This window comes from Lolium rigidum, chromosome 5 (assembly GCF_022539505.1).
Source record: "Lolium rigidum isolate FL_2022 chromosome 5, APGP_CSIRO_Lrig_0.1, whole genome shotgun sequence".
In the NCBI taxonomy this organism is placed as follows: Eukaryota; Viridiplantae; Streptophyta; class Magnoliopsida; order Poales; family Poaceae; genus Lolium; species Lolium rigidum.
This window is the reverse complement of record NC_061512.1, coordinates 77,850,113-77,875,869: the sequence shown is the minus strand read 5'-3', so window position 1 is coordinate 77,875,869 and position 25,757 is coordinate 77,850,113. Positions and strand designations below refer to the sequence as shown.

Sequence of the window (25,757 nt, the reverse complement as noted above, 5' to 3'; positions counted from 1 at the left end):
GAGGATTCGGTTAGCCATGGTTTGTGAAAGAAAGGTTGGAAGGAGTGCCACCCAAAAAATAAAAATAAAATGGGAGCCGCTCTTGGAAGTCCGGTTGGCGAGGTAGTTAGTGTACCCATTACCATTCGTTGACAACAACAAACACCTCTCAAAACTTTACTTTTTATGCTCTCTATATGTTTTCACAACCAAAGCTCTAGCACAAATATAGCAATCGATGCTTTCCTCTTTGAAGGACCATTCTTTTACTTTTATGTTGAGTCAGTTACCTACTTCCTCCCACCTTAGAAGCAAACACGTGTGTTAACTGTGCATTGATTCTTACATACTTGCATATTTGCATTCATCATATTACTTTGTGTTGACAATATCCATGAGATATACATGTTGAAAGTTGAAAGCAACCGCTGAAACTTATATCCTCCTTTGTGTTGCTTCGATGCCTTTACTATGAACTTATTGCTTTATGAGTTAACTCTTGTGCAAGAATTTTGATGCTTGTCTTGAAAGTACTATTCATGAAAAGTTTTGCTATATGTTATCTATTTAGCAACTATAGATCATTGCCTTGAGTCACTTCATTCATTTCATATGCTTTGTAATAGTATGATCAAGGTTATGTAAGTAGCATGTCACTACAGAAATTATTCTTTTTATCGTTTACCTGCTCGGGACGAGCGGGAACTAAGCTTGGGGATGCTGATACGCCTCCGACGTATCCATAATTTCTGTCGTTCCATGCTTGTTTTATGACAATACTTACATGTTTTGCTTGCACTTTATGATGTTTTTATGCGTTTTCCGGAACTAACCTATTAACAAGATGCCGCGAGTGCCGGTTCTCGTTTTCTGCTGTTTTTGGTTCCGGAAAGGCTGTTCGGGCAATATTCTCGGAATTGGACGAAATCAACGCCAAACCTCCTATTTTCTCCGGAAGGCTCCGAACACCGAAGAAGAGTCGGAGAGGGGCCAGGGGGCCACCACACCACATGGCGGCGCGGGCCAGGCCTAGGCCGCGCCGGCCTAGGGTGTGGCGCCCCCAGGTGCCCCCCATGCGCCGCCTCTTCGCCTATATAATCCCTTTCGACCTAAAAACGCATCACCAATTGACGAAACTCCAGAAAAGTTACTGTGGCGCCGCCGCCATCGCGAAACCCCAATTCGGGGGACAGAAGTCTCTATCCCGGCACCTCGCCGGACGGGGAAGTGCCCCGGAAGCCATCTCCATCAACGCCATCGCCTCCGCCATGCTCCGTGAGTAGTTCCCCCATGGACTACGGGTTCTAGCGAGTAGCTATGTCGGTATTCTCTCCCCCATGTACTTCAATACAATGGTCTCATGAGCTGCCTTACATGATTGAGATTCATCCGATGTAATCGGTGTTGTGTTTGTTGGGATCCGATGGATGATACATTATGATTAGTCTATCTATAAAGTTTGTGAAGTTATTGTTGCTGCAATCTTGTTATGCTTAATGCTTGTCACTAGGGCCCGAGTGGCATGATCTTAGATTTGAGCTTTATAATTATTGCTTAGATTGTATCTACAAGTTGTATGCACATGTCACTGTCCGGAACCAATGGCCCCGAAGTGATAGAAATCGGGACAACCGGAGGGGATGGTAGTGATGTGAGGATCACATGTTTTCACGGTGTGTTAATGCTTTGCTCCGGTGCTCTATTAAAAGGAGTACCTTAATATCCAGATAGTTTCCCTTGAGGCCCTGCTGCCACCAGCTGGTAGGACAAAAGATGTTGTGCAAGTTTCTCATTGCGAGCACGTACGACTATATACTGGAAAACATGCCTACATGATTAATAAGCCCGATGTTCTTTCTTAATGCCTTTGATTCCTATCAATTGCCCAACTATAATTTGTTCACCCAACACTTGTTATTGGAGAGTTACCACTAGTGTAGATCGCCGGGAACCCCGGTCCATCTCTCATCATAATATACTTGTTCTACATGTCATTGGAAGTAGTATCAACTATCTTCTCGTGCCATTGCTCTCATATTGCTGTTATTCGTCGCTCGTGTTACCGTTACTATTGCTCTCATATTACCGCTACTTTCACATCACCCCCGTTGCTAGTGCTTTTCCAGGTGCAGCTGAATTGACAACTCAGTTGTTAAGGCTTATAAGTATTCTTTACCTCCCCTTGTGTCGAATCAATAAATTTGGGTTATACTACCCTCGAAGACTATCGCGATCCCCTATACTTGTGGGTCATCACACGCTATGGTTGATGAAAATGCGTAAATAAGAGGTCTCTGAGCGCGCACACTCACCCTGATGTTGATAGAAGGCTCGGTGAGGAAGGTTGATGATGGTGGCGAGCTCGATTTCACGAATTCCGAGGATGACCGGAGAAAGGGAACGGTTAAATTGGCCTAGCTCCGACCTCCCCTTGATGCTGGGCTTCTACCAGACATTGTACACGTCTAGGCGCACCCCGTCGACCACTGCACGGATGCTGGGCGACCCCAGTCGTCGACTGCTTGCTCGACACCGGCGGCCAGTAATTAAAGATGGCGAGAGATACAGAGAGTTTGAGAGGGATTGGGAGGGCGGAGGCGAACAAGGGCAGTACGGCGGTCCTCCTGGTGGCTTTATAGGGCATGAGATGGTCCACAATGGCGGCATGACTACGGTGGCCGGTTGGGGATGCACGATGATGTCGGCGTGGTATTTGGGCGGGAATCTTGGCGCACCGACAAGGAGCGGATGCCACTGGAGTTCTCCTCGGTTCTGGGATGGTCATTGGCGTCCGGGGCTCGTCCTTATCGACGACGGGGACGTGGTCGGAGAGCTCCCCCCGCCGTGTCGTTCTCAGGGAGGAAGAAGAAGTAGCTTCGCTTCTTCTTTTTTTTATTTGCATCGAAAAGTTATTTGGGTCGGGTTGGTTCTGGCGGTGGGCTAGGCCTTGTTGGTGGGCTGATGCTGGGCTCCGTGGCCAGGTAAGTCCATCTCTTCTTCTTTTCTGTTTTTTTTTTCTGTTTTAATTTTTTATTTTGAATTATGTTTTAATTCAAATCTGTTTTTGCAGGATTTTAAATGTATGGGTCCTTTGGGGAGTTTATAAAGATAGTAATATAACTTTATATAAGATCTTAAGAATATTTTATATGTATAATGTCACCCTTGTTTATTAAATGTTATTAGGGATTGGAAATGGGCATCTATATAGTCATAATTTTCAATATCAATTTAGGGTGGTCCAAACTATTTTCAAATAGGCCCTTCTAAGTACCTATTGATAGTTAGGTTTGTGTTACCTTGCAAGAAACAACTTTCAAAGTATAGCTCATTATTCAGTTTCTTATTTAAGAATATGATCTCATGACATTATTTCATGTGATCATGGTTGTTAAGGATTTGGAAAATTGTGTAGGCTATCTTCCAGTATTAATCTCTTCTTCTAAACCTTTTCTTTTAAAATGGTTAAGGTGGATCTTATTCCCCTCATGAGACTTCTATTTATTTGGAAACAATAGTTAGTTACACCTATATAGCATGGCTTGAAAGATAGATTAAGTTGGTATCTTGATTCATTTCAGGGTTGGCTGAGCAATTCCCTTATTCCTATTTTAGCTTAGGCATGGTTTTAGGTTTATATTATGATCACCATAGTGATACATAATCTAGAGTTGAGATATACTTCTAGTTTGTAGAGTTGGGATGACTTCATATTGCACTTGCTAGGATTTATTCTCCCCTAACCAAGGTAATATGATTACTTGCTTAATTATTTCTATTCTCCTTTAATTACTAATGATTTGAGAATTGATTGTATCTTATTTCTATTAACTTCCTTGATATCCCAGGAGAATACCTAAGATAATTACTTAGAGTTATTCTCAAGATATGATGATATAATCATCCTGATGATTGGTTAATTATCTCCCTAAGGTTCAAGTGTTGCCTCAACTACTTATGTGTAGCTCCATAGCTTGATCCCACTCATATAAGAATAGTTATTCTAGGGTTTATGGTGTACTCCTAATATCTCCTTAGGTATCTAGGCTAAGGTTCCATTTGTCTAGCTTAATTGGGTTAGTCTCTTCCTCACCTGATCAATTCATGAATATGGTATTATTTCATGTGACATTAGGTTATCTCATCACTCTAAATGGAAAAGGTTTACAACCTAATACTTCAATTCAATGGTTGTCCTTTATTCATGAATAGGTATAACTAGGGTTAGTATGAATAGTCTCTCTCATTTGGGAAGGACTTCAATTCTAACCTAAAGTTATGCTCCAAGGATAATGATGTAGTCACCAATATCTATGGTTAACATAAATGGGTTCTCTTTCTAGGGAAGGTCTTGATTAATATCCTAGGGTTCCTCTTGAAGATGATGTTGTGATCTTATGGATATTTATATCCAAGGTTCAGTTCAGGGTTTATCATTGATCCTCTAATAAGTAACATAAAACTCTCACTTCTCTAGGTTTGATGTATATTAATATGTAGTAGAGAGGAATATATATTTCTAGAGTTTATCTCCTTGTATTGTTTCCTAGAATGAAGTGAACTGGTTACCATGAGGTTCATGGTAGGATCAAGGATTAGTTTAAGGCATGGAAAAGCTAAGTCAAGAATGGTTTCTCCATTTTATTGTTAATTGGTTTGTAATTGAATTGGTGTTAGTATATTATGACAAGGATTGCCATATTATAATATTTTATAAGATCAAGTAATTGATCAATTAGTAAAGTGTTTTTGTGTTGATTATTAGTTCCATTTGATCTAACCCCTTAGATCAAATTATCACTACCCAAAACAAGGTTTTAGCAAAGTCACATTGAGGTTTATAGCGCTTGACTTGATGAGCTATCTCAATTCCACCAAGGTCAAGTGAAACTTCAGCTATCGTGGATCGTTTTACTTTAAAGCGCGAAAATTCCCGCATTTTCTATGCATGAATGCAATGCACACATCTGTTTCCTCTATTTTTGTAACCCCAATACCTGGGATATTACACGGAAGGGCGCAGTCGGAGGAGTCACGGGGGCCCCACACGCTAGGGCCGCGCGGGCCCCCCTTAGGCCGCGCCGCCCTAGTGTGGCGGCGCCCCGTGGCCCCACTTCGTTTCTCCCTCGGTCTTCTGGAAGCTTCGTGGAAAAATAAGCCCCTGGGCGTTGATTTCGTCCAATTCCGAGAATATTTCCTTTGTAGGATTTCTGAAACCAAAAACAACAGAAAACATCAACTGACTCTTCGGCATCTCGTCAATAGGTTAGTGTCGGAAAATGCATAATAATGACATATAATGTGTATAAAACATGTGAGTATCATCATAAAAGTAGCATGGAACATAAGAAATTATAGATACGTTTGCGACGTATCATGGTTATACAGAGAGAGGGTGAGGACCTATTCGCAATTATCTATTTTCTTCAATGCTCCAACGAAAACCATCATGTCCCGCCTGGAAACTGCCACGTGTCACCTCCACATTGAATTGTATGAGTTGTGCACGTCCAGGATAAGTTGTTGTATGAGTGGAACACACTTTGAGAGATGTTGTATGAAAATGCACATAGAAGACAAGTTGTTGTACCTCTGGTGCAATACCTCAACATTTTAACATCAACTCTGTCCGGTGAGCCCCATCTATCAGTGCTGAGTTGGCGATACAGATGGAGAAGAAGATGAGCTGAACGTGGAGCCCAACTGTGTCAGCCCCACATCTTTCCCCTATTCTTCTTGTTCCTCCTCTATATTTTCTCTTCCATTTTTCCTGGCGTTCACCCATCCCTAGCCGACGCTCGCCCCCGCCCGCGGCCATCCTCATCCCCGAGCTCGCTTGCGCCGGCAGCCTTCCCCTCCCCGAGCTCGCCCTGCGCCGGTGGCCTTCCCCATCCCCGAGCTTGCCTGCGGCTGTCCCCGTCCCCGATCTCACCCACCGCCGTCCCCGTCCTCGAGCTCGTCTGTACCGACGGCCTTCCCCGTTCCCAAGCTTGCCCGCGGCCTTCCCCATCCCCCAAGATCGCCTGCGCCGGGGGAACGGGAGGCAAAGGGCTAGCGAGCGTGGCCTACGACCAGTGGTGCGGCCGTGCGGGGTGAGCCACGCGGTGGCGAAAGCTGTGGGGCGGGCGAGGAAGCGCCGGGAAGCAACGCTGGCACGGCTCCGGTCGGTGGTGCTAGTCGCGCGGCCCGCGCTGCGCAGCAGCCGCCATCGCTACCGAAATTTGGTGGGAGAGAAACAACTGAGGAGGAGGAAGAAGGTTAGGGAGTGGAAAAAAAGATGAGGCCTGACAAGTGGGCCCATGTCCACCTTAGATTGTGCTACACATAAGCTGCCAGCTCAGCCTTACAAATGGACCAGTTGCTGTTATAATATTGTTAGACGACTATTTGCTTGATTTGTAATGCTATGGGATAGAAGTTTTAGTTTTTAGCAAAAATTTCCAAGAATGGTACTCACCTGTAACCAATGCTCCAATTATGGTTGATTTGTGTAATTTACTCCGGAAGGTGCAGGATTCATGGAGAAATCTATCCTAATCCAACATGGCATTGACTGGTTTTTCTTTGACAATTACAATGCCCGTCAGCAAAACCGCAAACCAAAATAATTTTGTCCGGCTCAACTTAAAACACAATCATGAAGCAATTTTATTTATGATTTGAAAGTCCACCTCAACCTGTATTTACTTATAAGAACAAAATTCACTTCAAAAGGTTCTAACTTTCGATATTTTTGTTCAATATTTGGGTCCATACAGACATAAAAGTGTGGAAGTCTCTAAACCCATTATCAACATACAAGTAAAGTAATTCTCAATGCAATCCTCACACTATATAAAAACGACCAAAAACTGAATTCTTCATTCATAATAGGTACGTAACCTAAAAGATAAATTTCATCCCTTTTGTAAATAGATGATGATGCAAATTGCTAAATTCAACACACGAGAAAGCACCTAAGTATTGCTAGAAATAAACCTATTAAAAAGATAGAGATTACAAGGTATTATAAATTCTTCTGGCTTGAAAAACAAGCGAGAGAGGATCAAATAATCCCTTGCGATTATTTGGTAATGCGGGTTGGCGAACGCTGACTAAGATAGCGATTTTGCGTAATGAATATCTCCTGAAGAGTCTTGTTGTGTTCTTCAAGATAAGCAATCATGCGATGTTTCTGCTTATGTCTTCACCTATCTTGTTCACATGATTAGCAAAAAATTTGCACATATCATTAAGCGCATACTTGTGCTCAATTTTGTCAAGACGTTCATGCACATTAGCGTGGTGTGAAGATTCTTTACTCTGATCGTACTCAACCTTACCAACCCTTTCTTCGAGAGTCTGCGGGTTCTTCCTTGCGGATGAAAATCCTGAGAAGGTTTTAGCCTTCTTGAGTATGCTTTTCTCATGCTCAAGTTTGTCAAGACGTTCATGCACATTAGCGTGGCGTGAAGATTCTTTACTCTGGTTGTACTCAAGCTTATCAACCCTTTCTTCGAGAGTCAGCACGTTCGGATGAACATCCTGAGAAGGTTTTTGCTTTCTTGAGTATGGTTTCCTCCTGCTCCTCCCTCAACCTTGCTCTGGTCTTATACTTGAGGAGAAGGGCAGTGTGGGCGTACTCGGCTGCTTCCACATGCTCCTTTTCGCCGCCATTGCTTAGTGATTGGATTTTGCCCATGAGCTTGTCATGCCGGGTTCATTCTTCCTTGTTGGGATCTTGATGGTTGTAGACATGCTCTATACAGAGATCATCGTCAGAGTTGTATCCAAAGTACGTGAAAAGAGCTTAAACCGTTACATTATTGCCATCATATTTCTTGATTTTTATTTGTATCTTATTCATGTGAGGTTTTAGATATTGTGGTTATCTTCAGGTGAAGCTCAATTTTACCAAAAGCGGATTTCGGATGAAAAAACTTATTGCGTTTTTGGTTTTCAAGGTTCTACCGGTTTATCTCTTTTAGAGAGGTCAAACATTTAATCTTAGGGATATACTCCTTTCTTGGAATATAACGTTTCTCTTCTTGAACTTGCAGAGCTTCTTGTTATCTTCAAAACAAGCATATGTTCATCGACATCGAGATCTACCACCACACACACACCAAATCTCCGGCCCCAGCTGATGCCCTCAATTATCTGGTTCTAGTCTAAACTTCCACAATAAAAATATTGGCTAGTCAAATTTTTTGTTGACCTCTCCGTTAACCAAGAGTTGGCAAACAGTAACCGATAATATTGATATGCCAAAAAATTGTCAACCATCAAAACCAACACCAAACATACCTAATAGTGCCAAAATAGCTATCCGCAGCCAAACAACGTATATATCGCCAAACCGTGTATATCCCCAGATAATATATATCATCACCACATCATTAAGAGCATACACAAATCAAACTAAAAACGAGTTAAAACCCATTTGCCTGAAACGACGGTGTGTATCTAGTTGTCTTCCTAGTATGGTGAGGCTGGTGATTAGATCGACTTCTCTTGAACGAGAAATAAAACTGTTTAACTAAATAACCACCAACAAACATGCCTTGATAAACAGCCTGCAAAGAATTTCCGATAAACAGCCTGGAAAGAATTTCCATGAGCAATTATTTACTGACCAAACTGTAGTATAAGAATTGTATTACTAACTGTATAATACTATAGTGAACTGTATCATGCCAAATAGGTCATCAACTCTTGGAAATCAGAGACAACCCAGTCGGCTTTTCTTGCGACTGGTTCCCTCATCTGCACCCCTCCATAGCAGACAAAGAGGTCTGCTCCACCAGGTTGGCGAGCCTACAACACCATACACGGAAAAGATGAGTTATGTTTTTGATGTTCCATCCACGGGACAGGTCCTTTCTGTAGCAGTGACAGTTAAGTATGATCTATTTCCAGAGCTAATTCTGCAGCGCTATGGGGAAATTAATATCAAGATGAGAGAAAAGAAACCATGGGCCTGATGCCTGATCAATCAAAGCAATCCCGGTAGCAAAATCGCTAGACCAATTCAACCATTTCTGTTCTATATGCACTGATTACAAATGGAAATTTACTAATCATTATTATATGCAATTTAATCCCGTTAATCAATTGATGATGGGTATGATATGCCTTACTGTAGGGCTATCATTGTTCCATAAGCATCACTATGACGAACAATTAAATACCTCAAGATCAGTTGCACCATCTCCAATCATAACGAGTGTCTTGTAACCACACATCTGCATACACAAAGTACATCAGCAATGTGCCAGGAAGCAAAAAAGTGATGTGCTAAGAGTTACTGTCAGACCTGTCGTATTTGTCGAACTGCTATGGCTTTACCACCACTTCGGGAAGTAGGCTCTGCTGGGTCAAACCCAACATATTCTCCATAATTTCCAAACAGTAGTTGGTTTGCATAAATGTTTTCAGGGGGGATGCCAAGCTCCAATGCGAGAGGCTGACAGAGAAAGCAGTTGTGTACCTCTTAGCAATTTATGAAGAGGGACTGGTAAATATAGCTGAAATTCTTAGAAAGAGGTCCATTTAAAACCCTCAACTATAGTGTCTGGGCTGGTTTGAACCTGAACTATGAAACCGCATATATCAAATCTGAACTTTCTGAAGTCAATTAATTTGAAGTTTTGGACCCTAGGCCGGTTTTGGAGTGATTTTACATTTTGCAGTTTTCAAATAAAATATGAAAATATTCATAGATGTAGCCATGTAGGGAATGCTAGGACATGTACAAAAAAAGACATGAAATAGATTCCTCTTATCATTTACATACGGCATGCTTTCCATTTCTTTGGGGATGAATTTTGCAGGTTCTCAATTTGATCGTCCCTGTGTTTACAATTTTATTTCAAACTTTTCAAAAACTTTCAATATGCAAAACCAGACTAAGCTGTTAAGTGGCGTGTCCTCTTCTGAAATTCTCAAAGATCTTAAACAATTGCAGGTATGTAAAAGCTAGAGTGAGGGCTGAAAAAAATCAACCAATATGATCATCTGCTTTCCATACAAATAACATATAAGATAATTGAATTTCCAGTCAGAAATATTTTTTGGACTTTATTCGTTATCGTTTCGTAGCATTCCTTACATCCATGAATTCTTTCTAACTTTTTTCTTAAATACCCAAAATACAAAACCACTTTTCAAAACCAGTGTCATTCATTTTAAACCATTTAAGAAAGTTCAAGATTTAATATACTCCCTCCATCTCATGAAACTTGTCTGAGATTTGTCAAAATTTGGATGTATCTAAATACTAGATAGTGTCTAGATACATCTAATTTTTGACAAATCTAAGACAACTTTCATAGGACGGAGGGAGTACACATTTCCATCGTTCAAGGATTTGATTTAAAATGGGATTTTTTTTCATAATTGCAGAATCTAGCTTTCTTTCTATTTCCAACTTAAGAAGTCTCACTACAGTCATCTTATGAAATACGAGATCACATACCACAGAAGGGTAGAACTATATAAACGTAAGTCAATCTGAAAGAGATTTTCCAATGAAATCAACAAGAGCTTCATGAATAAAATCAGATTTCAATTCGCATGATGACTACCCTGAAATATCATCGGGAAAGTATCAGTGGAAGTCATATACCTTGAACATCTGTCGGAAGCCACCAGAGACAAGGTAGATATCAACATTTTTGGCTCTTAGCCTTTTGATCAATTTAGCGATTCCAGGAGATATCCTGTAGATCAACATTTGCCCAACAACATCAGCAATACCAGAAAGCTAGGTACTCTTAGCATCTTGATGAATTTAGCAATTCCAGGATATATCCTGTAGATCAACATTTTCCCAACATCATTTGCAATACCAGAAAGCTAGGTACTCTAAGCATTTTGATCAAGTTAGAAATTCCAGGAGATATCCTGTAGATCAACATTTGGCCAACATCATTAGTAATACCACAAAGCTAGGTACAGCTACGACACTTTTCCACTGTAACATGGAAATTCTATTTGGCTGCTGTACAAATAAGAAACTTCTAATGTTCAAGTAGCAATGAGCTAAACATTACCCATTTGTAAAAATATAATCAAAATTATCAAGTACTGCAGTTTCCGATATATCAAAACAGGCAGAAAATGTGATTATATCAATAATATTTTCCATGCCATAACTTAATCTGGCGAATGATGGAGAGGCAGATTACTGTCTTATGCAGCAAGGATAACTTTGATTCGATCTTGCCTAGCAAGCATCCCTGTTTACCTGCTGTCTGCTATCAAGTTTCCTTCATGGGCTATAAAAGCCATTAACTCGCAAATGGCACATTGCCTCTGGGACAATTATGAAGGACACTATAAATACCATCTGGCTCGTTGGGAACTAGTGGCGATGAAAAAAGAATATGGTGGGCTAGGAATTCCGAACATTAGAGAGCTCAACATTTGTCTGTTGGCTTCTTGGATTAGAAGGTATAATATGGACAATAACAAATTGTGGAAACAAATAATTGACTATAAATATGACACTAATAACCCGAATGTCTTCAGTTGTAGAGAAACTGAGATTTCACCGTTCTGGAAAGGTGTCATGTGGGCGGCTAGAGCTGCAAAATTAGGATACCAATGGATGATTGGTAAAGGTGATAAAATTAGGTTCTGGGAGGATCAATGGCTGGGAAATACGAGCTTAGCAATTATGTTCTGGGACCTTTACTTTGTGTGCAATCAACAAGGGGCAACTATTAAGGAAGTCTGGGATGGGAGCGAGTTAAAACTCACCTTTAGGAGAGTGTTTAACTCGAAGATGATGGAACAATGGTACCAATTAGAACAAATTGCATCTTCGGTGATTTTTACAAGTGATGAGGATAGTTTGGTTTGGAAATTACATAGCTCCGGGTTATATACTTCACAATCTCTGTATGCAGTACTTAACTTTAGAGGAGTTATCCCTGTCTTTATCCCTGCTGTTTGGAAATTAAATGTGCCCCCTAGGGTTCAGGTATTCTTGTGGCTGGTATCACATAACAAGCTTCTAACACGAGATAACCTGGAGAAAAGGCAAACAATTCTAGATAAAACTTGCTTACTTTGCAATGAAAACGAAACTGTGGAACATTTGTTCTTTTCCTGTGATATTTTGAGAATCATGTGGACAGAGATATCTATCATTCTTCAAAAAGAGATTGGTTTAAGCTTTGAAAGTGTGGCCAGGTTATGGGTGAGCAATAAAAAGAATGTGGTTACTAATATGGTTGTTGCTGCTATTATGTGGTCAACATGGAAACATAGAAATGACATGTTCTTTGGCCGATGTATATGGTCTGGGATGCAGGTTTTGTGGAGGAGAATGGTGAAAATGTTGAAGCGATGGAGTCCTCTCTGTCCGTCGAAGAATCGGAGTTTCATGGAAGAGTGCGTGAAGAGATTGGAGTTGAAGATGGTGGAAGCCCCGGCGCTCTCAAGATACTGAAGAGGCGCAAAACAATGTTGATGGTTGGTCCTAGGACACCGGAGATGCTGGCTCCTCGCCTGATGATGGATGTGTAGTTTTCTGCTATGTGATTAAGAGGAGAAAAAGAAAAAACTGGAGTTATAGCTGATCAGACTCATGTCATATGCTAGATGGTGGTTTTCTGTCTGGCTGTAGGGGTGGTTAAAATAGTTCTTGTCTGTTTTGTTCGGTTAGTTTGAGTCTGTTTCTAGTTGGGGCTGTAATAAGTACTGCTATGCTGTGACTGTCTTTTCGTTTCTATGGAAATGGAAAGGGGCGGAGGCCTGTTGATCTAAAAAAAATCTGGCGAATGATAGAATCAGGCTACAACTGGGCTTACCTTGGTGGCCTCTTCTCCATGCATTCGTTAACTTGGTACAAGGATGGCTTGAACAAGGACAGCCGAGCCGCTAGCGCCTCTTCAAACGGAACCGATCCAGTCATTGCCCTAGAAACATGATGCGAAATGAGCACTTGAGTGGGGAATTCTACACTAACATCGCCGCTATTTTCAGCGGATAACTTTGGTAATGCAAGCCAGCATCTCTTTACTTGGCCGTCCACTCAGCGACCGCCGGCCCCGCTCCGCAGAAATCGGCGAGCTCATCGATACCCTCGTCCAGGCAGACCGTGCTATCCACATCGAAGCACACCGCATCGGCGTTGCACCAGGTCCTGATAACCTCTGTACAAGGGAAAGTACATAATGGTGTTAGGCATTTAGGCGCAGCGTGACTGCACACGGCAAAGGATTCTCGGCAAAATGACCTTCTGAAGGTAGGCGGTTCTCCGGACCAGGGGAGCGCGGCGCGCTCTTGGGCACCTCCAGCGCAGCTGCTACGAAGCCCGGATGATTCGAGAGCTTAACACCACGAAACGAAAGATCTCCAGAGCCTGCTGCTGAATACGAGTTCAGTGGTGGCCGGATCGACGGCAACCGAGGAGCTTGAAACCGCTGACTCGGGCAGATTCGCGTACTAACCAGCCGGGCCATGTGTATGAAACGCCCTGCAAGAACCAAACGAGGACGACGTCAGCAGCGCGCATCGCTGGATCATGTGAAAAGGGAACAATTCGAGCAGCAAATTGACACCGTATCCAGGTGCGTCCATCCCGAATTCGAAGGAAATATAGGAAAACCAGCAACTGAGAGCTCCGGTGATCTCACCTTTGAGTCGATGGCGCGCGGCGGCGGCGGCGGGCGGCGGTTTCTGTTCCGTCAGCTTGAGTGAAGTGGTGACGACTGCCTCACTGTGTCTGTGACCGGTAAGATGCAAGCGGTCTTTCTGCGATCCAACGGTCGCGATGAGACCACGTCGGTGCTCTGCCTCGGCTCGTGCCGCTACGCGCACCCGCAGAGTTGTACCCAGGAGGTTGGCTATTGACTTCCACCTCTGGCATGGCCTTGGCCTCCTTCAGGGCCTCGCTCCCGATCGCCGCCGCCACCGCCGTCGTGAGGACCCGTGCCGCCGTCGTCCGCCGCGCCATGTCCTCCTCCGTCTCCGTCTCTGGCTCGCAAGCGAGGGTGGGCGTGGTGCAGATGACCTCCGTGGGGGACCTCGACGCCAACTACGCCACCTGCTCCCGCCTCACCAAGGCAAGCCCCTGCACTCCCTTCCCCTAACCCTACACGGCCGCAGTTGCCGCCGCGAGATTGGAGCTGATCACCTGCTGCGATTTGCAACTGGAGTTAGCCTCTAATTGCCGCGTGTAGCTATCAGGCAATGTGTTCTCGCTGTGGAGTTGCAGAAATGGCTGCATTTCGTCTCACAAGAACTAGAAATAGGAGATATCCCTATAAATTACATACGCTCTTATGGGATCTGGGATGCACGAATAGATGGTTTTATAAACGTACCAACCAAAACTGAGCTCTATGCTCTATGCTCTATCGGTGTCTTCATTGGTTTTATTCTTCCTGCAACATTCAGTGCTGTTCCTTTCAGTTTTCCTACTCCACTTTATACTAGAATACCAGATCAACGCAGAGTAGACCAACCTGAGATGATCTTTTCGTAGGAAGCTGCTGCCGCCGGAGTGAAATTTCTCTGCTTCCCTGAGGTCTTCTCATTCATAGGATCCAAGGATGGAGAGTCGGTTAAGATAGCCGAATCACTGGATGGCCCAATAATGCAGAGATACTGCTCACTTGCAAAGTCAGTAAGAACATATTTCTCAATTTTCTTTTGCCATTCTCACAGCAGAGCCTTCTCATTCGAATTTTGTAGTGACTATGTCTTCTAATTCCCTAATTTACTTTACCTACTAGCCTTTGTGTTTATATTCTACCAACTCTTAGATGTAGCAGTCGTTGTTTCACAGCGTCTAACTCAGTACGCCATCTTACAAATGAATCTTCTAACCTTCAGTATGCGTCTTTCTCCTTTGTACATCTTTTAGCCTGTATGGATAAGAACACAAGTGTATGTGTAGCTCCTTTACCTGTGTATTGACACAAAGTTTTCATTTATGATTTAAGTTTTGTTGAATAAGTGAATTGGCCTGTTGGGTCCTTACCTTAGCTTCATTCTGCAGTGACTCAAGTATGTGGTTGTCTCTTGGAGGGTTTCAAGAGAAAGGGCCGGATGATTCACACCAGTACAATACACACGTATTAATCGATGACTCTGGAAAAGTTAGGAGTTCATATCGAAAAATACATTTGTAAGTGCCTTTTCCATGGCTCTTGGGAGAAATTTGCTTTCAGAAATACTTGGAAGCAGTTTATTTTAGCTGCTTATTCTATGGCATCCATAGAATGTTGAACAGTAGGTTTTCAATTTACATAGGTAAGTGAACGATGAGATGCATTCAAATGTTATATGCTGCATATATATTGTCACTTCCGGATAAGAGAAACATTGACCATGACTACATTTGGCATGCCATGGATTTTAATATATATATCTTAGCAAGCATAGTTATATCACGAAGCCACAGAGTTATATTCTGAACTTCCGCCTGAATAATGAACTTTGGGTAAATGACTGTTGCTTATTTCTTCCTTTACCTTTTCCTTCTTGTTGTGGTGCATTTGCAACACTGTAGTTTGGTTATTCACATTGGGATTATTATGCTGAAGGTTTGATGTGGATGTACCTGGCAATATGGTTTATAAGGAAAGCCGATTCACGACAGCAGGTGTTTACTTATTAAATTCTTAAGTTTTCCCAGTTTTCTCTATTATATGCTAAATGTTTGTGGGTCCTCGAAGAGTAAATGGCCATTTTATCTGTTGCATTTTTTGTCAAATCTTTTATACCGATGGTGCTGCATAAGTGTCCTCTATAAATTTACTCATGTTAAATTTAGCTTTAGTTTCTAACTTGACGTTACTTTTCTTAATGCCATTTAGTTAAACAACTTCAAATGATAGAGATCGTATTCGACTGGCAGCAGTACTCGGTGCCCTGTTTATTCTGGATTCCTAAACTTTCTACAAAATTTATATGTTGTATCTGCTTTGCAATTTTCAATGATCTTTACCGTCTTAGTAGATTTTGGAAGATAGTAAATATGTATCACTGGTAATATTAGTGTTTTCTGTCCTGTCAAGCTAAGCGAGTAAGCGTTAGAAAGTCTTGAAATTATCTGTTCTTTTCACACTGATGCATGTCTTCTGCCAACGATTATGAATGATATTGCAATGACGTTCGATGGGATCTTTTGTATCAGAAATTCAGCATAAACTGGAAGACTAGCTTATTTCTCTCTCATTCTCCTGTAAATGTTATTTCTAGTAGAAAATCTTATCTGCTTGGATCATTAGGAAATCGTAGAAGAATAAGTAAATTTTACACTGTTCTGCGCATTCAACCAACCAAGATATTTTCCTTCAAAAAACCCAACCAACCAAGTTGCCAAATTTCAGCTTTTCTTGACTGCGGAAGGGATTCAACATAGTACTCTAATAGTACCTGCAGAGTATCCAATTGATTTCTACTTCACATTTGTATGTGATTTTTCATGATATATCTACTATCTTATCAGGTGATACTGTCGTTGCGGCGGATAGCCCTTTGGACGATTGGGGCTTACGGTTTGCTATGATTTGAGATTTCCAGAGATTTATCAATGTTTGCGTTTTAAGCACCAAGCACAGGTGATTGTGTATGCCAGTGGACTATACATAAGATTTAAGATGTCTTTATATTAAGATCTTTTTCATCATGCATTCATACCCCTTTATAAATGTCAAAACAATTGCATACTTTTCTAGTATTTTCTTATAATTTCATATTTTGTTAGGTCTTGCTTGTACCATCTGCGTTCACAAAGGTAACCGGGGAGGCACACTGGGAAATTCTTCTTCGTGCTCGTGCAATCGAGACACAATGTTATGTACGTAAATCTAACCCTTTTTGCTGCTCGTTAACTTTTGCATGTAGGATTTTCTTTGACAGTTTTACATGTAGGGTTCTAATGTTTCATATAGTTGACACAGCATGATACGATAAATTGAAAGTTAATTTTAGTTTTTTTTAGTCAAATACCTATTGTGTTGGTAGTTTCACACCATGGAGCACATGTTTGAACCACATCACAGCAGTGGAGGTGAATAATTTGTGGTCTCTGGTTGGATATTCAGAACAGTTGAGCTTTGCTTATTTCAAAAGCCTTTGCATTATATGGAATTCAGAGAAATATCAAAATTGTTTGTTAGCTTTCTAAGTTAGGCAACTTAAAATAACTTTCAAATATTCCCCAGGTTATTGCTGCAGCTCAAGCTGGAAAACACAATGAGAAAAGAGAAAGCTACGGTGATTCTATAATTATTGACCCATGGGGAGTAGTTATAGCTCGACTTCCAGGTATAGCTTTTCATTTTATGTTATGATTCTTGTGTTGAGACTTGGGAGATTATCTTCGGTCCTTTTCAGATTTTGTATATTACTATAGTCAGAACCATCAAGAGTGCCTTTCTTTTGAGCTCCTCATCAATATTTGCTTCTTTTATATGCTTGTCCTGGAAAATAGAGTCAAATATTATCATGCTGATGCTTTTGTGTTCGTCTTTTATTCAATGTTTGCAATACAATATGTGGAACAAGTTTTACAATGTAGTGCCACTTGCATGGTCTTTTGATTGTAAGACAAATTTTTTTTTCTACAGATCGACTGTCCACTGGATTTGCAGTAGCAGATATCGACTTGTCAAAAGTTGAGGCTGTGCGAACCAAAATGCCAATTTCCGAGGTAACAATGTCTCATGTGCCATCTTTGTACTTACGTCGAAGTACTCCAGAAGCTGTACTCCTGTAATGTTTTAACTGTCTTATGTTTTGCAGCAGCGCAAGTTTGACAGCATCTTGAAATCCTCATCATTGTAACTGCAACGCTTATTAGAGTCGTTGGTATCATCTTATGAGAGAGCTGGCCTTGCACGGTTCGCGCTCATTTCCACATTCCAGAGATTCTTCTTGTGTGTAACTGCCATTTTGTTGAGAAAATGATCCAATAGTTCAATTACGGACTTCAGTGAGATATGGTGTAGAACAAAATAAGCTGCAATGGTAGTAAGTAGCATATATATCTTGTAATGTAAATATAGCATCCATACTTGGCTCAGAGCACCTTATATGCCGTAATTTGGCAAGAACATGCGATGTATGAGTATGAGCGTGGGGCTTGCCTGAACCAAAAGCGCGGAGCAAGAACATGCGATTCCTGGAAAAGAATGTTGCTTCTTTTGCTAGTCAGCTAAAGGCCGCCATTCACCTCCAAGGCAAATCCCTCCATTGCACCCACCTCACTATCTCCGAAACATTCGCCATTTTGGAACAATCCGGCTGCCCGTAGCCCTTTGTTGTTCACGACATTCACAGAGACGACAATACTCTTGATCATTAACTGACCGGCTGAGCTCGACCAAGTCTCTGGGGAAGTACAGAGCCTATGCGTGAGAAGTACACCATCGAGGTAGATGGAGTAAGAGGCCTTGCAAGTGCGCTCTCCCATGCTCGCTCTCTATGATGTCAGTTTACTCTTTAGGTATATTACATGTATAACTCGATTGTTGGTGATTCACAAGAATTATTATAGCATTCACTTAGTTGTTCTTTATGATCGGAGCCAGTAGCGGAGCTAGGATGCGACGACGCCCCAGGCCATCTTGATGCTACAGTGCGCTACAGTGATGCTACAGTGCGATTTTCCTACAGTGAAGCTTTGCATTCCTCGCTCACGCCCCGGGCCAAGGCTGCTGTAGCCTGGGGCCTGTCTCCGCCACTGCTCGGAGCTAAGGGATGGGTTAAAGATTATTCGCTCTCGAGTAGAGGGGGTGAATATGCGATTGTAATATTAAGTTCAAAATTGGTTGCTTTTAATAAGTTAGTTTTATACTTTGTGCCTTGGAAATTTGTTTCGGGCTCATGAGTGCATATGCTCCCTCTGCCAAAAAATATATATATATTGAAGTGTCGAAAATTATTGACAAAAAATTCTACATGTACATCTCCACAATATATGTGCATTCGAAAACCGATATATTTTGTGCTCTATGTAAAAAAACATACAAATTTTCTTTTGGAAAGTCTTATATTTAGCACCGAATATTGTATTTTTTACACATGCCACATGACGAGTCAATTTTCCATGAAACGACTTTGTGAGCGTGAAGATGTACATGGAATTTTTCGTCTCAATTTTTTTAACATGTCAAAATATATCCAAGCATGTATGCTTTTCAAAAGATAGGATGCATGAGAGAGAGAGAGAAAGGGAGAGAGGGAGGGAGGGAGGGAGGGAGGGAGGGGGAGGGAGAGAGAGAGAGACAATAATATACACCTCCTTTAGCTAAGACACTAAGTTCATTCCCAATCATTAAGACAATTTTTCACACGAATAGGCAATCATCGATCTTCACAAACACTTGTCTCCTACACAATCATCACAAAGCTTTTCATGTCACACCTAACAATCTAGGGGGTGCACATCCTCCAAAATGTAACAACTCTTGGCTAGCACTTGGATCTTGAAGTCCTTGCAAACATTCACAAAGTCGTTCTCTCAAAGAAGCATATGTATCTTAAAGGATTTGAGTGGAGTGTACGGAGTAGTGCAAAGAATAGGAGTGTAAGACTCTAGCATGAGGCAGCGGTTTCTTCCTCACTCTTTCCCCTCACTTTTGTACATGAGAAGGGGTATATATAAGCAAAAGGGAAGTTGTTACATGAAAAAGTAATGCCCCCTATAATTCCTCATGGTTAACCCTGCTAGTGACAGATTAATTCAAAATTTGAAATATAATGCAAGGAAACCAACTTCTATCGACCTGACATGAAAACCTCAAAAAGCCACAACACATCAAAGTTACGTGCAAGGAGAACTTGGAGGCTTTGCTCAAAACTACAAGTTACATTCCATAGTACATGAAGCAAACAACTCGAAGGTTCTTACATTGACCAGGTTATTCAGTTGTTTTCCATTCAATACCGGTGTTGGTATTCTCATCAATGTTGGTTAATTGGATTACTGGTTGCATCGTGCACGTAGTCTGTAATTGGAGAACTCTCGTTGGTATTTGATCTTTCAAGTGATTTATGTGTCATTTTCTACGGTTGCCTTTAGAAAAAACAGTTTGTGTCTTGAAATAAGAAAATAGTTCGAATATCTCGAAGATTTGCTCGTTTTTTAGACTTTATTTTATAACCGCTCTAATATATCATGGTATCAATAAAGTAGAGTATATATATTTTATAGTGTACTTATTGAATATTATAGATGTCAATTTTTTTTTGCTATATTTGGTAGAACTGGAATTTTAAGTACTCTCTTTAATCCATATTACTTGCCACTAAAATAAACGTATCTACAATTAGAATATGTCTAGATACATCTATATCAATATGAATCAGAGTATGTTTGTAGATGTTTGACAACATTAGATACATCTATATTAATACGAATCGGAGTATGTTTGTAGATGTTTGACAAAATCTTTGGAGTCGAGTTACTTTACAACACGGTCCTGTGAAAGAAGAGTTGAGCTACAGCTCTGCAAGTTAGGCCCACCTTTACTTATTACACGGCAACGCCTCCTCCCCTGAGCCTGAGCCGGACGGACACACCTCGAAAACCCTAGCCTTTTCGGCGGCCATGGCGTCGGCGGCGCCCAAGCGGTGCTACTACGAGATCCTCGGCCTCTCCCGCGACTGCTCCCCGAGCGAAATCAAGCTCGCCTTCCGCCGCCTCGCGCTATCCCTCCACCCCGACAAGCAGCCCCTGGGCTCCGACGTCGCCGCCGCCACCGCCGCATTCCAGGAGCTGCAGCACGCGCACTCCGTCCTCTCCGACCCCCAGGAGCGCGCCCACTACGACTCCCACCGCTCCCAGATCCTCTTCGCCGACCACGGATCCTCCAGCGCATCCGCCTCCCCCGTCCCCGACATATTCTCCGTCTTTGTCCCCTCCGCCTTCTCCGGATTCTCGGACTCCGGCCGCGGGTTCTACAAGGTCTATGGCGACGTGTTCGACAAGGTGTACAAGCAGGAGGTCGCCTACGCCCGCCGCATGGGCATCCCCACCGACTCCATCCCCACGCCGCCCGTCATTGGCAACCTCGACTCCTATTACACCCAGGTCACCGCCTTCTACAACTACTGGCTGGGGTTTGCCTCGGTCATGGACTTCGGGTGGGCGGCCGAGTGGGACGTTTCACGCGGGGAGAGCCGCCGTGACAGGAGGATCATGGAGGAGGATAACAAGAAGGCAATGCGCAAGGCTAGGCGCGAGTACAACGACAACGTCAGAGCGTTGGCAGCCTTCTGCAAGAAGAGGGACAAGCGGGTGGTGGATATGGCGCTGAAGAAGAAGGCAGAGGAGGCAAAGAAGAAGGTGGAGGAGATGGAAAGGAAGAAGGCAGAGGAGAGGAAGAAGAAGGAGCGAGCCATGGCATATCAGGAGCCTGAGTGGGCAAGGGTGGATGAGGACGAGCTAGTGTTTGAAGAAGAGGATGATGAGGAAACGATGGAAAAGAAGAAGGAGGAGCTGTACTGCGTGGCGTGTAATAAGAAGTTTAAGTCGGAGAAGCAGTGGAAGAACCATGAGCAGTCTAAGAAGCACAAGGATAAGGTGGCTGAACTGAGGATGGCCTTTAAGGAGGAGGAGGAGGCTCTAAAGGAAGCCAACGATGAGGGGGAAGAAGATGATGTCGGGTTCGATTTTAAGCCTGCGGAGGAGTCAGAGGAGAGTGATTGGTCAGATGCTGTAGAAGAGTTGGCTGAAGAGTTGGAAGAGGGCTTGGAGATTGGGGGTGAAGAGAATGGCGATAAGGACTTCGATAACGCGAAGCAGGAGGTTGGTTCATTTGATGAGACGAGTGTCTTGGAGGCGATGTTGTCAAGCCACAAGAACAAGGAGAGCGCTTATGTGGTTCCTCAAGAGGAAGCTCCACCTGTTGTTGCAGAGGACGACAATGTTGATGATAGAAGTTCTGCAGTTAATAGTGTCAAGAAGAAACCTCGTCGGAGACGCGCTGCAAAGAAGGGACAAGATGAAGGTAATAATGCTGATAGCGGAGAAGGTATGAGGAATAATGTTCTGCATGAGGAGTCTGGACATGATAATGGTGGAAATGATGCTGATGATAAGATGGAGGATCCTTTATCTTCAAATGATGAAGGGACATCGTCAAGCAAAGGAGATCAACTGAAAGGAAAAAACGACAATCCTAAAAAGAACAAAAAGAACAAGAAAGGTGCAGAAAAGAAACCAACTGTTCCTGCTGAAAAAAAGAGTACGACAAAGGGAAAGAAGCAAAAGGTACATTCATACTCATCCGCTCCTTGTACTGTATAAGAACTCATTCATTTTTATTTGTGCATAGTTGACAGCAAGCTCATCGTGATTGAACCTTGTAATGATATTCATTCTGATAGCAAAAACTATTTGAGCTATACTTGTCCAGATACAGATGTGAACTTCATGCTTATCAGACCTTGTAGAATCCGCTTGATTAATCCTAAGTGCTTGAACCACTTTCTACTAATGGTTGATTAATCACCTAACCGCTTAAACCCTAAGTGCTTGATTAATCACCTAACCGTTTAAACCACTTTCTACTAATGGTTATATTGGAGCTGTGTGGATAGGTAGTCTTTTGTTGCTGAAGAACCAATTAGAACACTGGACAGCAGAAAACTATACGCTTTGACTACGAATACACCTTTAGAGAGCCATGTGCAGAAGAGTTGAATGTACTAATGGTGATAGTTTCTAACATGTAGTAATATTAGCGAAGGCTTTGTCTAGCATGTTTGACGACTTCTAGAAGTCTGCCACATTATAATATATACTATAATTATTGTGTGGACTTCAAACATCTTACTAAGAGGAATGAAATAGGGTAGTACTCCCTCCGTTCATAATTCTTGTCGAGGGAGTAGCATTTATGACAACTGTGTATGGTGATCAGGCACGCGGATGCGGGATGCAGATGGGATTGAGCTAGGCAGATGAAATCTTTGTGCTGTGTATAAGCTGGCTCTACATGTTTGTATTTGTCTGCTTTGTTTATAAAAAGAAACTTCAGTCCTGGGACTCTCATCAAGTGATGATCATTGGTTTTTTCGAAAATGATTATACCTAACATATTCCAGTGTGTAGGCTCGCTCATTTCGGTCCGTATATAATCCACATTGAAATATCTAAAACATCTTATAGTAGTGAACAGAGAGAGTACTAATTAGCGAAGATAACTCGTCGTTTTCCACGGACACTCAAATTGCTGTTGTTTGGTAAAAAAATGAAATTGGCCCACAAAATTCAAGCTATACTTGTCCAGATACAGATGTGAACTTCATGCTTATCTGCCACCTGAGATTCTACTTCTACATTTTGCATGTAGTAAAATAAAAGCTGAGGATGATTAAGTATAGATCATATGTATATAGGTTGTTGCTGACATTGATCCACATAATGGGTAGGGAGTAACCTCAGAGTAGACAGGAACTTGTGTTTTGTTAGCTGCAGGCTCAATTATCATGTGATGCGTTCTTGTGGTGCCTGCTGAAGGAAGCCGGTCTAGATAGTTGAAACAATTTGAGTTTTCTGTTTTTTCTTGTTGTGTTTGATGTTTTTGCTCCTCCAATAAAACCCACTTTTTTTTTCTTTGCGTGCATGGAATCTACAATCAGTTGTTTTTCACTATCCTGGTAATCTTGTAAATACTAACTATATATTGTTAAAAAGTAACACTCACTTGGGAGTTGATATTTTATAATCCCGAGCTCCCTTACTCCCTGTGTTTTGATAAACAAGTTCAAGATAGGCGTTTGCAATTATAAAAGAATTCTGAAATAATTGACATATCTACTTGTCAGAATATGTCTATTTACATCCAAAGTTTGGTAAAATTTAGTTAATTGGTTGTCTGCACTAAAAAGCGAAGCATGAAAGGTGAAAATAGTAAACCTTGTGCACACAATTTGTTTTGTCCTTTTTGTTTCAGAATTTTGTGAATTCAGAGTTCTTTCACATGCACATATCTAAATTTTGTGAAACACATAATTTGCTGAACATCACATTCCGCCACTGCTACATGTGGAGGATGTGATATAATTTGGAAATTTCATGAGGATATTTGAACATCAGGCCACTGCTATACGAAGCTTATCTGCATTGGTTTCTTTTAGCAATAACACTTTATGCTACATGCCATTGTATTAATAAAACTATCTACATTGTACCAGGATGTCTCGAAGACACGCAGTAATGACTGTGAAACATGTGGAGATACTTTTGAATCAAGGTACACTTGGAGCTCAGTGTTCAGCACCCTGTCTCCACTTTTATGTCGCTATCATACCGTGACACTTCCCATTTATGATTAACCTCAAATAACTGTTTGTTGCAGGAGCAAGTTGTTTTCTCACTTGGAAGAGACGGGTCATGCTGTGATCAAGGCACGACAGAAAAATCGTTGAGGCGGCAATAATTATATTTTTGAGCATTCTCTTTCCCAGTTGATGCTGCTAGATCACCCGGGCAACCAATTGTCTCTTCTTGTAACTTTTTTTTTAGGGCTGCCATATCTGGTTTGGACCTGCAAATGCTCCACTGTAAATGAGTGTTGTTACCTGTGAGTCTGTGACCCAATTTTAATTGGTATCTATATTAGATCAAATTTTTTCCTTCCCCTTCTCTGTATGGAAGTGCAGTCTGTAATGTTCCACCAGGCATGTGATTTTGGCCACAAATACTCAGTAGAGTGTACTTGGCGAAGATCATAGTATTGTTTTTGTAGCATGATATTCTATTCAAGAAGGACACGGCTAGCTAGCATCCGGATGCTAGTTTGCCTATCTGAGCACTCGTCTTATAAAAGGAAATACTTTTATATCTAAAAGAGAAAGGTTGAGAAGAGCTCACGTGAATTACCAAAAAACACCACGTGTGCATTTAATTTGACGTGAAGAGAATTTAAAAAGTCATAACTCTTAAACCGTGTATCGAAATTGCATTCCGTTTTTACCGTTAGGCCTCTCGCGACGAGATCTTCGGAACTAGATCCCATTTGTATATGTTTCGATAATTTTTTTTTTGAAAACCAACTTTGTTGCTATGGAAATCAACTTTAGTGTTGTAGAAAAGCAACTCCCTACAAAGAGTTGCTTTCACTATTTTTTTTAATATTTTACATCCAACTTAGTTTTAAGATGCTTACTTAACAATAATGGCCAATAATATCATAGTAATAAGACTTGCAACATTACACTACTAGTTGTTCACCATAGTTTCTTGTATCGTTTGTAGCCAGGTAACTTATTAGCGGTCAAAATACAACTTGATAACCAAATGAGGTAATTGCACTGCTCATACAACAACTTGTCCTTGGGGTGCAAAATCATACAAAAACTTGTAACATGTGTTCTAGTGGTACAACAACTTATAGTTTAGGTGCATTTTCATACAAAATCACTGTGAGGTTGACACATGGCGTTGCCCAGCTGGAAAAAGGCACAGGCCCACTCTTTAATATTTTGCAGAAAACCCCCTCCATTTACTCAATATCAAACCTTGCAACTACGAAATGAAGCGGTAATGGCTCGGGTCACGTAAAAAAAAGCTTATCACAGCCATGACTAGGGCGATTGAACTAGTAATCTTGTAGATTATTGTGTTAAAAATCTTGTAGGTTATGTCTTCGTGGCAGGATGCTAGCATGGATTGGATCATGCATTATACACCGTACCGACGAGTTGCTCTATCCCTGGTGGAGCTGCCAAGTACTTTGTCATATGACATCATGGTTATCTTTACAAACTATGTACTCCTCCAGCCCGTATGGCGCCACCGTCGCGGCCCTGGCTGCCATCGGCAA

At 41.8% G+C, this 25,757-nt stretch overlaps 2 protein-coding genes and 1 pseudogene across 2 annotated transcripts; 2 read left to right on the top strand and 1 right to left on the bottom strand.

Moving 5' to 3' along the window:
• Positions 1-8,490: 8,490 nt before the first annotated feature.
• Positions 8,491-13,713, bottom strand: LOC124653442 (phosphoserine phosphatase, chloroplastic-like). The gene is made up of 8 exons (XM_047192507.1): positions 13,605-13,713; positions 13,205-13,444; positions 12,989-13,121; positions 12,777-12,884; positions 10,586-10,679; positions 9,275-9,424; positions 9,150-9,203; positions 8,491-8,775 (listed from the first exon to the last, which is right to left on the bottom strand). Exons 2-8 carry the CDS (start codon positions 13,428-13,430, stop codon positions 8,650-8,652), a joined length of 891 nt encoding a protein of 296 aa, XP_047048463.1. The 5' UTR covers positions 13,431-13,444; positions 13,605-13,713; the 3' UTR covers positions 8,491-8,649.
• A 126-nt stretch (positions 13,714-13,839) lies between these two features.
• LOC124655452 lies at positions 13,840-18,037 on the top strand (annotated as a pseudogene).
• A 2,457-nt stretch (positions 18,038-20,494) lies between these two features.
• Positions 20,495-24,513, top strand: LOC124653910 (DNAJ protein JJJ1 homolog). The gene is made up of 3 exons (XM_047192969.1): positions 20,495-22,198; positions 24,127-24,185; positions 24,291-24,513. The coding sequence occupies exons 1-3, from the start codon at positions 20,534-20,536 to the stop codon at positions 24,358-24,360; spliced, it is 1,794 nt and encodes a 597-aa protein (XP_047048925.1). The 5' UTR covers positions 20,495-20,533; the 3' UTR covers positions 24,361-24,513.
• The last annotated feature ends 1,244 nt before the right edge of the window (positions 24,514-25,757 follow it).

Bases quoted from the DNA above. Each gene is read 5' to 3' on its own strand.
- LOC124653442 (XM_047192507.1), bottom strand. From the start codon at position 13,430: ATGGCCCGGCTGGTTAGTACGCGAATCTGCCCGAGTCAGCGGTTTCAA. The intron at 13,122-13,204 runs GTCATTTTGCCG...TCCCTTGTACAG, and splicing joins GAACCGCCTACCTTCAGAAG to AGGTTATCAGGACCTGGTGC. The intron at 12,885-12,988 runs GTAAAGAGATGC...TCATGTTTCTAG, and splicing joins GTCGCTGAGTGGACGGCCAA to GGCAATGACTGGATCGGTTC.
- LOC124653910 (XM_047192969.1), top strand. From the start codon at position 20,534: ATGGCGTCGGCGGCGCCCAAGCGGTGCTACTACGAGATCCTCGGCCTC. The intron at 22,199-24,126 runs GTACATTCATAC...ACATTGTACCAG, and splicing joins CAAAGGGAAAGAAGCAAAAG to GATGTCTCGAAGACACGCAG. The intron at 24,186-24,290 runs GTACACTTGGAG...TGTTTGTTGCAG, and splicing joins GGAGATACTTTTGAATCAAG to GAGCAAGTTGTTTTCTCACT.